Here is a 12,671-nt window from a genome sequence, read left to right on the forward strand (position 1 = left end):
GTTTAGATAGTTTGTATAGTTACATTGCATCACATTATAGCACTGCCCTTTTGATTATAAGTCAACCTTATTCTAAAAGAAAAGGCCTATCACATGAATTTTCATTCTAAAATACAGAAATAACGTGCTCAAGTTTTCATGATTTGATTTTATATCAAACTCTTGTTCCAGAAATTCCTGAAGACATTTTATTTGGACTTATTTACCTAATTATCAGTTATTTTACTTATCCATAGCTGTAATGTGGATAACCTGCGTGCCTCACAGTTTCTGTGACTGCTTTTTGGGTCCCACATTCAATCGCACTCGAAACATATTACGGTATTTTCTCAGAATTGAAGTTCTACTAACTCGAGCTATATTATTTTTGTTTTATGGACACCAGGACTCTTCAGATGGTGTGAGACTTCTATCTGCTGCTGTTTCTGTTTTTGGACCTCGCAAGATTATTCATGAACTATTTATACATAATAATGGGATGTCCTCTACTCATTTTTCTGGTGTTGAGGGCCAAGATCTGGAAGCAAGGCAATTCATGCAATTATTTAATGAAATTTTTGTTCCTTGGTGTTTGCAAGGAAATAATAGCTCTGCTAGTGCTCGATTAGATCTGTTGCTTGCACTAATTGATGATGAACATTTGTCCGAGCAATGGCATTCGGTTATCAGTTACTCAACTAATCTAGACCATCCTGGAAATGTGCTCGAGTCCATGAACTCAGAAAGTTTAGCCATGTTGGCAAAGCTTTTAGACAGAGCAAGAGGAAAAATTACACACAATGATTCAAGAAAGGTCACCAATACCTGGCAGAAGGCTAACCTTGGGAACTGGCATCATGAGCACTTGGACTCTGCTGCTGTTGCCATAGCCCAATCCCATGCTCCCTTGAAAAGTTCATTTACAGATTTTTTATGGTATTTGAACTACAGATCTCGTCATTTTGGTTATATTTAATATTTAATTTTTTATAAAAAATTGAAACCTTCTTGACAGATTCAGAAACACACACATGGTACAATATACATATGTTGAACCATTTCATTATCATTGGTTTTCTTGATTTAATCTTTTATTTCACTTGGAGTGGCCCATGCAAAATAGCATCTTCATTTGACTTGTTTTTATAAACTGTACTTTATTTTTAAATGTAAGAAACGGTATATTTTACTTGCAAATGTTTACTCTTCCCTCTTCTTTTATAGGAGGTTGCTTGGTTTTGTGGAAATGAAATGACTCTCCAAAAATGAGTCTTCGCCTTATTAAAGTCCTATTTTAAAATCCAGACCACAATTTTGATATGTTATGTTTTAACCTTAACCATCTGTCTAATGTGCAGTGCTGTTTTGGGTGGTTCTGTACAGAGTGACTGCTCTTCTTTTGTGTCAAGAAATGGATTGACCGCTATACTTGAGGCAGTATTTCAGAAATTAGCTAGTTTCTTATCGCAGTCTCCTTTAATTTGGGCAAGAAATTCTAGTTCTTTATTGATAGCTAGGCCAGGAAATTCTTTCCTCAATTCCACAAGTTATTCAGATGCTGTTGCGATGGCACATTTTGCTTTAGAAGTACTTGACCGCTGCACCTTTTGCTTACACAACCTAGGTGAAGAAAATTTTCTACTTCCTAGTATTTTAGCTGCCTTATATGCTATTGACTGGGATTGTAGTATAGAAGGAAGACAAGATGATATGCTTGATGAAAAATTTATGGAAGAAAGAAGTGCAAGGTTGCTTTTCGGTAAATGTGTGCATGCCCTACGTCAAAAGATAACAGACCAATTTTGGAAGAGCTGTGGTACACACAACAGAAAAAAGTATGGAAGTATCTTGATTCAATTTATTAGGTCTGCCATCTTCAATGAAGATACTGAAGAAGTCGTGTCTTTGAGCTGCCAGTGGATGCTTGAAATTCTGGATCAAATTTCTCAGGATCATTCAGAGGAGCAATATATGTTAGACCAGCTTTTGATCAAGAGTGATACGTGGCCTGTCTGGATTGCTCCCAACTTCATGGCCCCGAATGAATTGGCTGCTTCAACTATGAAAAACATTGGCTTGGATATTCACGTGAGTGGGCTTTGTATAATTTGTACTATTTATTTCTTGATGACTGTTTAAAACTATTGTGGATGCTTACAAACTGAAGTTCATGGTTTGACGCTTAAAAAAATCAAGGTTGATTTGATTTATTTCATTTCATTTACGTTTGTAAAATTTATTTCTATCTTTTCTGATAACAATTTAAAACTATATGCACGTATTTTGCACATATATCTTCTTGTTTTGGATCTCCTGGTGTGTTATTGGGTTGGTTACCCATATTAGGGGCGGGGCATCTTATCATCCATTGTTTTCATAGTGCTTGGTAGATGCACTGCGTGTTAATAAAATATCAATCAATGCTCACTCTTACTATCAGACCAAATAAGAAATGGAAAATTTATAATAAAGTACGTTTCTTGTTTTATGATTTACTGAGAAATTCAAACAAGGCTTTCAAACTTGACCTCTACTTAATCCTGGCCCTCCTAGAAGTGTCTGATAGTCATACACTGCCTAGACAACAACCTGTCAAGTATTTTGATACATTCTGCTTCCCCTGCATTTAAGAAATTATTGTGATTGATAATCGGTTCTCTGGTCTCTTATCAACATTGTATTTTGGTTGTAAAAGTTGTAATGAGGTGATGAGAACATTGTATTTTTGGTTGTAAAAGTTGTAATGAGGTGATGAGGATCGAATGTTAAATATATCAACGTTCCATGTGCAGAAATCTGGAGATCACAAGCTTATTTCTTTGGTAAACATGCTTATGTCAAAGATTGGATTTGAGAAACTTTTTTCTGGTGAAGTTGAAAATTCTTCTCCTTGCCTTGATAAGTCAACAAATAATGAGGTCATTTCACGAGCTTGGCTGGTTGCTGAAATATTATGCACATGGAAGTGGCCAGGGGGTAGTGCTAGAGGCTCTTTCCTTCCTTTACTTTGTGCTTATGTCAAGAGGAGTTGTTCACATGAAAGCTTGCTGAATTCCACCTTCAACATGTTATTGGATGGGGCTCTTCTCTATGGTAGCAGGGCTGCACGAAGCATCATCAATATTTGGCCTTATCCAGTTTCCATATTAGAGGATATTCAAGAACCATTCTTGAGAGCCCTTGCATCTCTTCTTTTCATTTTGTTAGAAGAGAACATATGGGGGAGAGACAAAGCTAGTTCACTGTTTGAGTTGCTTGTTAGTAGACTTTTCATTGGTGAAGTAGTTAATATTGACTGTTTAAGAATTCTTCCACTGATTGTGAGTTTTCTTGTTCGTCCAATGTGTGAAAGAAACTTCACACTTGATTTTGGTTCATGCTCTGGAGATGGCTCTTCGAAGGAAAATCTTATTCAAAATACAGCTGAGGGGTGGCTTCAGAGAGTCCTTTCGTTCCCATCATTAAATGAATGGCAGGCTGGGCAAGGTATGTATTGAAGTAGTTGACGTTAACTGACGGACCATGGATGGAAATCATTTTTTAATATTTCGATCATATTTATTTTAAACATTTGTTCCTTTTTGTTGATTTTTTCTCCTAATGGATGGTTGTAAAAGTCGTGGTTTACTGCAATTGCAAATATATTTATTAAAATCTATAAAAGATGATTATTATTTTTATTTTTATGACAATGTAATTTGGTAACGGTAAAACACGTCTCCCACTTCATTTTTTACTCATCTCTTTTTTGACTTTGCATTTGAAGTAGCATTCAAGAGGATGCTGTGTCATGTTATTTCTAAATCACGAGTGCTGCATCTGTGACCAACTAGAAAGTCTATTTTGTAAACAGAGGGAATTGTGACATCCATCTATGTTAAATGACATGTGAACTAGGAGATGGGAAAGCGAGAAGATGTGTTTGTTTTTTTTCCAATTATAGATTCTGATCATGGAAGATGCATAGATAATTGCATTATACTACACGTGTCTATGGTTGTATTTACCTTTTTTTTCTCGTAGCCAAATCCATAACTAGTGTAGGATCATTTACTCAATTGTACCTTGAAACTATTTTGTTGACCCTTTCTCAGAACTAGTAGGAATTATAAATATTGGGAGGCTTTCTGTTAGGAATTCATTGGAAAAGAGAGAGAATCCTTTTTCGACAATATGAATATTCTAGTTTATTCAATGACCTATGGGACTAGACATGGTATTTTCTGTATAATGCCAAGTCCAGTTAGCACAAATTATTAGCTGTCTTTTATACCTTGTTCTGTCTTTGGGGGCATTTCAGAGGAGGTTGAAGACTTAGCAAATACCTTCAGATGTAAGGCCAAATGGATTGGGTTACCTTTGGCCCAGTAATAGTGAAGCTAGAGGTATGGAATCCGTTCCTCCATGGCTGCGCTCGTACATTCCCTTCTTATGGAAACTGGGTGAAAGTAAGAAATATTCCTTTACATTTATGGAGGTTAGCTACCTTTCCAGCCATAGATAATGCTCTTGGGGGTTTCATTGACTATGATGATATTAGTTCTTGCCTTCTGGACTGTTTCGATGTTGCGATAAAAGTAAAAGGAATTATTGTGGCTTTATTCCGGCAGAAGTGAGTATAGTAGACGAGCATAATTGCTTTCAAGCGCATGTGGTTTCTTTTGAAGATAACAGATGGCTGGCTGGAAAAGATGTCGGAGTTCACGATGGCTTCTCACCGGAGGCGGCCAAAAATTTTTATCAGGGGCAAAATTGTCAAGGTTTCAACAATGTTGACTGTTGGAGAATAGAGGATGGCTACAATTACCCAATGGTCACAATTTCATACCCTCCTTCTCCAAGGCACCAACTAAAAATGGGTATTATGGAAGAGACTTTCCTCCCACAGGCTGAGGCCATCACGGATTTGCAAAAAGGGGATAGGGGAGGTAGTGGGCCCCACAAATGTGACCGAGACGGAAGCTCATTTTGTCACCTCGTTTACTTGTAGTAAAAACCTGGAGAACACCAAATCAACTTTTTTACCCTCACAGAGTAAGTTGAAAAGTACTAAAGGCAAGGAAAGGGCCATGTCCTTTTCTAAAACCAATCAAACATGTCTTTTCCAGAAAAAAGAAAGGATTTGCTCTACGGAGGGTGACATAGCCCATGAAAAGACAGAGGAGAAGAAGAGCTGGGGCAATGACTTGACATCTGATTCTTCTGTCCTTAGCATAAGCAGTGAGGAAGTGGAGGTAGTAGAAGCTACTCCTGTGGCAAAACAGCAAGGGGAGATCCCAGAAGGGTACTACGGTTGTTTTTGGAAGAAATGCAACAGGGCAGAGGAGCCTCTTCCTTGGAACAAATTGGGAATACGGTAGAGGAAGGAAAAGAAGGGACACATAATGAAGTGTCCAAAGGAAGTAGAAAACAACAACATGATAGTGAGTCAAGGGCAGAACTCCCTTGAAGATGTAGAAGAGGAAGAGTCTGACAATGAGGAAGGAGAGTCAGATTTCTTCCCCTTCCTAAAAAGCTAGTTAGATCGCTTTGGAAGTGTAAAATGTGCATCCAGCCTATCTCAACTAAGGGGAGTGCATCAGCAAAGAAGAAATCCAGAGAGCTTACTAATCTCTTAAGGTCATTGGAAAAAGAAGTCGAAAAAGAGGCTGAGTTAGAAACGGGACATTTGACATCTCAATTAAGGTCATCTCTTGGAATGTGAGAGGCCTTGGGGCTGCCTCCAAAAGAGCACTTGTTAAGTCTCTTCTGGTTAGATCGAATTCGGATTTGGTGATTCTACAAGAAACGAAATTACAGCTGTTGGATAGGAGGTTAGTAAAATCAATTTGGAGCTCGAGGCATGTAGGCTCGGCTGAGTTAGAAGCTGAAGGCTCCGGGGGTGGGGGGGGGGGGGGCGGTAGTCATTATGTGAATTCAAAACTCTATTCAGGTGGAAGATACGATTATAGGAGTTTTATCGGTTTCAATTTTAGTAATTATAAAGATAGCTTTAGCGGTTGGATCACAGGAGTTTATGGGCCCTCTAGATATAGAGGCAGGGATGATTTTTGGCAAGAGATTTTGAATTTGAGCCTCTATGAAGATCGGTGGTGTTTTGGGGGAGACTAATGTGGTGAGAAGGATTGAGGAGAAGTCAAATGGAGGTAGAATCACGAGGAGTATGAGAAACTTTAATATGCTGGTCGAAGAGCTGAATTTGTTTGATGTCCCTCTAAATAATGGCCAGTTCACTTGGTTGGACTTTAGAGAAGGATCTGCTACTCGAATAGATCGTTTCTTCCTTTCCAATAGGCAAAAAATGGCTTGAGTCCTTTAGAGAAGTTGAGCTAGTTCACCTCCCCCGCACTACTTCGGATCATTTCACCTTCTAAGGCAACCAAAAATGGGGCCCTTCCCCATTTCGCTTTGAGAATATGTGGATGGACCACCCTTCCTTTAAAGACGCGGTAGAAGAGTGGTGGAAGAACCTCCCTTCGGAGAAATGACCAGGCTTTTCCTTTATGGCAAAGCTGAAGGGCCTTAAAACTCTGCTGAGAAGATGTAATAAAGAAACTTTTGGAGTAGTAGAGGATTCTTTACGGCAATGTAAGAGGAAAGGAAAGAAAGAGAAGATCTCAAAAAAAAACCTACCTGAACTTAACTATGCGTGAACAAAGGAAACGGGCATAAAAGTGCAAGCTTCAATGGCTAAAAGAAGGGGACGAAAATCCAAACTTCTTTCACAGATGGTCTTCCGCTAGAAAGTCTAAAACCATGATCTCATTGTTGGAAAAATAAAATGGTGTTTTGTTAAGAACGGAGGATGAGGTAGTTTAAGAGATAACTAACTTTTATGAAAGGCTTTATGGAGAAACATCAGGGACTCGTTTTCTGGTAGAAGGAGTGTAGTGGGTTAGTCTCGGGAAAAGTAGATTGGTTGTACCTTGATGCGGTGTTGGAGGAAAAAGGCTTTGGCCCTATATGGAGAAGATGGATAAGGGGTTGTTGATCATCGGTGAACTTCTCCATCCTTATAAATGGAAGACCGAGGGGAAAAATTATAACGAAAAGAGGCTTGAGACAAGGGGTTCCCCCTTCCCTTTTCCTCTTCACTTTGATTGGTGACTCTTTTAGTCGGCTGGTCCACTTTTGTTGCCAACAGAGACTGATTAAAGGCTTTGAGGTAGGTAGACCGGGGATTGAGATTTCCCATTTGCAATATGCACTGATGATACAATGATTTTCTGCCCTAATGAGACAGGTCTACTGGACAATTTGTGGATGATACTGAATATTTTTCTTCAGGCTTCGGGGCTTTCTTTGAACTGTGGAAAAACGACCTTGATTGGAATAAACGTGGAAGAGGATGCGTTGCACACAACGGCTTGTAATTTGGGATGCAAAGTGGAAACGCTTCCTTTTTCCTATTTGGGAATCCCTTTCGGGGGGAACTATAGAAAGAAAGTCTTTTGGGACTCGATGATGGATAGAGTTAGAAGAAAGATAGATAAATGGAGGCACCTCAATCTTTCTAAGGGAGGTCGGCTAACTCTTGCGCAATCAGTGCTCGTTAGCCTCCCTTTAAATTTTTTCTCTATACTGAAAGCTCCAGTGGGGGTGATCAAAGAGCTGGAAAAGTTAACAAGAAATTTCTTCTGGAATAGGAGTTGCATGAAAGGCTATTGCAACCATTTGGTGAGTTGGGGGAAAACTGCCCTACCTTTGCAGTTGGGAGGGCTCGGTATAGGGGTGTTGACTCAGAAGAACAACAGTCTGCTCTTGAAGCGACTATGGTGGGGTGCTTTACTCAAGAGAGGGAAGCTCTTTGGCGAAAGGTAATTGTTAGCATTTATGGGGAAGATTCTCTCGGGTGGTCATATCTTTCGCCAAAAGGCAGAGCCAAAGGGTGCCCCTGGTTTAATATTTTTAAAAACAGCAACTTCTCCAAATTTCTCAAATTCAAGCTGCAACAAGGAAGTCGTATAAAGTTTTGGTCTGATTAGTGGATATGGGATAGCCCCCTCCAGAATACTTCCCCCTTATGTTCAATCTCTCCATGAAAAAGGAGGCCACAATTGCAGAGTAACGAAAATGATTGGGACTTGGGCTTTCGCAGAGGGTTATATGACTGGGAAGTGAAGAGCTGGATGAACCTTATACACTGTATAGATGTGGTGCGGTTGGGTGAGGGGGAGGACTGGGTTGGTTTGTCCCTCTCTAAGATCATCCTAATTCCAGCTATTTGGAAGTTTACAGCTCCAAAGAAGGTTGAGGTGCTCCTTTGGTCCCTAGCGGATAGAAGTTTGAATACCCGCGAGACTTTGCAAAAGAAGTGCAACAATTGGATGTTATCCCCCTTGGTGTGCAGCCTATGCTTGAATAGCAATGAGAACTTAGACCATCTCTCCCTCCACTGTCTGTTTGTGAAGAAAGGCTGGTAATTCCTTTTTGACATTTTCAGCTATTCCTTTTTGACATTTTCGGGCTTTCATTCTGCCTCCCTAATCAAATAGATGGTTGGCTCTCTGAAGCTCTCTATGGGTGGAACCTCATTTGTGCTTCGAGATCTCTTATGTGGTACCTTTGGTTGGAAAGAAGCTCTCGTGTTTTCGAAGATAAGTTTTCTACTTTTGAAATTTTTTGGATAAATGTACAACAGCCTTTTGGTGATGCATCAATTATAGGAAATTCTTTTGTAATTAGAACATTTCCATGGTCACAAACAATTGGAAAGAGATTGTTTAGCTCTCTTTTAGGTGGGGTTCTCTCTACCCCAGCCCTTAGGTTGTTTCCTTTGTTTTTTGTGGAATATATCAAAGTTTCTTATCTGAAAAAAAAAAGAATGTTGGCCTATCTCTTATCTCGGTTATACACTTGGGAGGTAACCAACCAAAGATCTGTTGTTATGTGGGAGCCTTAGGTCGATAAGCTTGAGGCAAAGCTGGATAAATGGAGGGGCCTCATTTCTTCAAAGGGTGGCAGACTTACCTTAGCACAGGCGGTTCTTAATAGCTTTCCAGTGTATCTTTTTTCCCTCCTCAAGGCCAAAATTTCATGGATTCATTGGAAAAAACTGAGATTTTGTTTGGGGTGGGGCGTCTACAAGCCTGGGGGCCATTTGGTGTTTGGAGCATTACCCCCTCCCTACCAAATATGAGGGCTTAGGCGTGGGTTCCCTTAGACAAAGGAATAAGGCTCTCCTTATGAAGTAGTTGTGGCACTTTACTCGAGAGAAGAATGCTCTGCTGAGAAGGGTGATTGTGGCACTTTATGGCTGTGATTCAAGTGGCTGGATGACCAAAAGCATCAAAGGCAAGGTAGGGAGGAGACCTTGAGTTGATCTCTAAGAACAGTGACTGCTTTTTTTTCCATTCACTTAGTTTTTAGCTTGCAATGGCAATCTCATTCAATTTTTGGAGGATGCATGGGCGGATTCTATCCTGTTATCCTTGAGCTTCTTAGATATTTATACTATTTCCCTGAAGAAAGAGTCTTCCATGCCTCACTGTAGATGGCTGATCATCAAATGTGGGACTTTGGGATAAGAAGAGGTTTATTTGATAGAGAGGATGGAAATTTGATTCCCTCATCCCTATTCTAAAGAAAGTCCAGCTACAAGAGGGGGATGATCAGATTAAATGGACTTTGGAGTCCAGTGGAGCTTGTACCTTTAAATCTGCCTTTTTGCAGTTCACTAAACTGGAAGGAGAGTCCATGGATCACTGGATCAACATGATTTGGAAGCTCCATATCCCTGGAAAGGTGAAAATATTCTTTTGGTCCATGATGTATAGGAGTCATAACACTGAGAGAGGCTTCAGAGAAGGTTTCCCAACTCGCCTTTGTCTCCTTTTATTTGCAGCCTTTGCAATGTCTTTAGATCACCTTTTTCTTCATTGCCCACAGTGGGTGGAGTTTCATTTAGAATGAATTTGGGCTGTCAATACGTCCTTGCAAACAGAGTGGATGAGGGGCTGGTGGGGCTGAAATTCAAAAAGAGACCTAAGATTTTGTGGAACTGTGCAGTGAGAGATACCTTATGACTTATATGGAAGGAAAAGAACCTTAGAATTTTTTAGGGAAAAAAGTGTTCAGATGATTCTTTGTCTAGTATACAACATTTGGCTTCATGGTGGAGTGCAGATCACAAAGAGCTCTTTTGTAATTATAGTCTCTGCATGATTATTAAAAACTTGAAGGCCTTTTTATGATTGCCTTTTGTTTGGGAGGAGTTTTCCTCCACCCCTGCCCTCGGGCTGTCTTCTTTTGTGTTGCTTCAAATTCAGTACAGTTTCTTCTAAAAAAAAGAGAATAATTAGGAGTCGCGTGTAAATTTCATTCATTGTTCTTACTGTTTGGTATGAATGGTTATTGATTATTACAGCTTTCATTTTATGTTTTGCCAGTATGGAAATTTCTTTTAATAATTATATCATTTGTGTGATTTGTGGTCTATTTATTGTTGCATGGACATTGTTTGTTATTAATGATGGGTTTGATCTCTTCTTGTAGATATGGAAGATTGGCTCTTGTTGGTGATATCTTGTTATCCTTTTAGTAGTTCCATGGCAGGCTTAACGTTGAAGCTGGACAGGAATATAAGCACTGAGGAAAGCAACCTCTTATTGGAATTATTTCAAAAACAGAGAAAAATATCCGTTAAATCACCTGCAGTTAACCATGCACCATGGGTACAAATGTTATTGTCAGAGCTTATGGTTGTTTCTGTCGGTTACTGCTGGAAGCAGTTCAATGATGAAGATTGGGAGTTTCTGTTGCTCCAGTTAATGAGTTGGATCCAATCAGCTGTTGTAATAATGGAGGAAATTGCTGAAAGCGTGGATGATATCATTGTTAAGAGCTCAACGTCTAGGAATTTGGATGAAATCTTAGAAAAGCTTGAGCAAAGTGTTTTGATTTCAGACCCAGTCCCTTTTTGCATTTCTAGAAATGCCCTTTTATCATTTTCTTTGTTTGATGGTTCTTTTGGGCTACAAGGCCTGAAAGATATGGAAAGTCTAAACCCCCTGCAATTAGATAAATTGAACCATGTCAATGATCGCATTGTTGAAGGTATTCTTCGCATGTTTTTTTGCACTGGAATTTCTGAGGCCGTTGCATGCTCCTGCTGTGATAAGGCTGCATCCATTATATCATCCTCAAGACTTGAACTTCCTTACTTCTGGGACTTGATAGCTTCAATTGTTACTAAATCCTCAAAAGACGCTAGGGAGAGAGCATTGAAATCAATTGAATTTTGGGGACTCAGTAAAGGACCTGTTAGTTCTTTGTATGGCATCCTTTTTTCCCCCAAACCAGTTCCTTCGTTGCAGTATGCAGCCTATGTTATGCTCTCAACCGAACCAATTTCTTACTCTGCAATAATTAGAGAAAATACTCCTTGCTATCTGGATTATGATGCCACAACTGAACAAGGCTCCACCCAAGTTGATTTTTCATCAGAATATAACGTGATTTTGAAGGAGGAAATATCATGTATGATTGAGAAACTCCCTAATAATTTTTTTGACATGGAGTTGATCGCCCAAGAAAGGGTGGGTACACTATCTTCAATGTTTTCTTGCCATTTAATTGCGGTTGACAGTTGTTTCTTTAATAGGATTTAATGACCTTCTGATACTTAGGATTTAATCTCTGTAGGTGAATATATATCTCGCTTGGTCTTTGTTGTTGTCGCACTTATGGTCACTGCCGCCATCCTCACCTTCAAGGGAAAGATTGGTCCAATATATCCAGAACTCGGCTAGCTCAGGGATATTAGATTGCCTTTTCCAGCATATACCTGTTGAAGGTATGGCTCTTCAGAAGAAGAAAGATACAGAGCTTCCAGCAGGGCTATCAGAAGCTTCAACTGCAGCAAACCAAGCCATTACTATAGGTTCATTGTTGTTTTCTGTGGAATTTCTTTGGCTGGTTGAACCAGTGAAACTGGCGTCTTTTGCTGGAGCAATTTTTGGCTTGATGCTTCGTGTTCTTCCTGCTTACGTTCGAGGGTGGTTCAGTGATCTGCGTGACCGTTCAAAGTCTTCTGCAATTGAATCCTTTACAAAAGCATGGTGCAGTCCTTCTCTCATTGCAAATGAATTGTCCCAGGTTTGTGTTCTCCCCACCCTCTAATGCACGGCCATGGGAGTTCATGTTCCTGTTTTTGAAAGTCTTGTGGTGAATGCTTCATTTATTAGCAGTACAAATATTATTACCTTTTCTAGTCGGAATCTAATGCTATCATTCTTTTTCAAAAATATTTTCTTTGCTACAGATAAAGAAAGCTGAATTTGCTGATGAAAATTTCTCAGTTGTTGTAAGTAAATCAGCCAACGAGGTAATTGCTACCTATACTAAAGACGAGACAGGGATGGACCTAGTAATTCGCCTTCCTTCATCATATCCACTGAGGCATGTTGACGTTGATTGTATGAGGAGCTTGGGAATAAGCGAAGTTAAGCAGCGTAAATGGTTATTGTCCATGATGTCGTTTGTCCGTAACCAGGTATTTTTTTACTGTCTTCTTTACTGAAGGAGGAAGGTCAACTTAAAAGAAGAAAAGCGAAAAAATTTGAAAATTAGAACCCCCAATCAGGTATATTCCATGTATTAGGTTAGGTGCTAAACATGTGAACAATTAATCAGTAGATGTGTAGAGATACCAAGAGATGGTTAGGAACTTGGGAGGTAGATATCTCTGGCAA

The 12,671-nt window shown here is 39.5% G+C and overlaps 1 protein-coding gene across 3 annotated transcripts in view; it reads left to right on the forward strand.

Annotated features, from left to right (window-relative positions):
• Positions 1–12,671, forward strand: part of LOC111022033 (HEAT/U-box domain-containing protein) — a 30,097-nt gene that overhangs the window by 16,676 nt on the left and 750 nt on the right. For all 3 annotated transcript variants that reach the window (XM_022299187.2, XM_022299188.2, XM_022299189.2), the window contains 6 exons: positions 386–915; positions 1,338–2,067; positions 2,772–3,465; positions 10,474–11,516; positions 11,623–12,075; positions 12,242–12,472. In XM_022299187.2, the coding sequence (XP_022154879.1) occupies positions 386–915; positions 1,338–2,067; positions 2,772–3,465; positions 10,474–11,516; positions 11,623–12,075; positions 12,242–12,472 (3,681 nt within the window). The remainder of the gene's footprint in view (positions 1–385; positions 916–1,337; positions 2,068–2,771; positions 3,466–10,473; positions 11,517–11,622; positions 12,076–12,241; positions 12,473–12,671) is intronic.

The sequence above is a fragment of the Momordica charantia genome, assembly GCF_013281855.1.
Source record: "Momordica charantia cultivar OHB3-1 chromosome 3 unlocalized genomic scaffold, Mcharantia_2.0 BLBB01000003.1, whole genome shotgun sequence".
Taxonomy (NCBI): domain Eukaryota; kingdom Viridiplantae; phylum Streptophyta; class Magnoliopsida; order Cucurbitales; family Cucurbitaceae; genus Momordica; species Momordica charantia.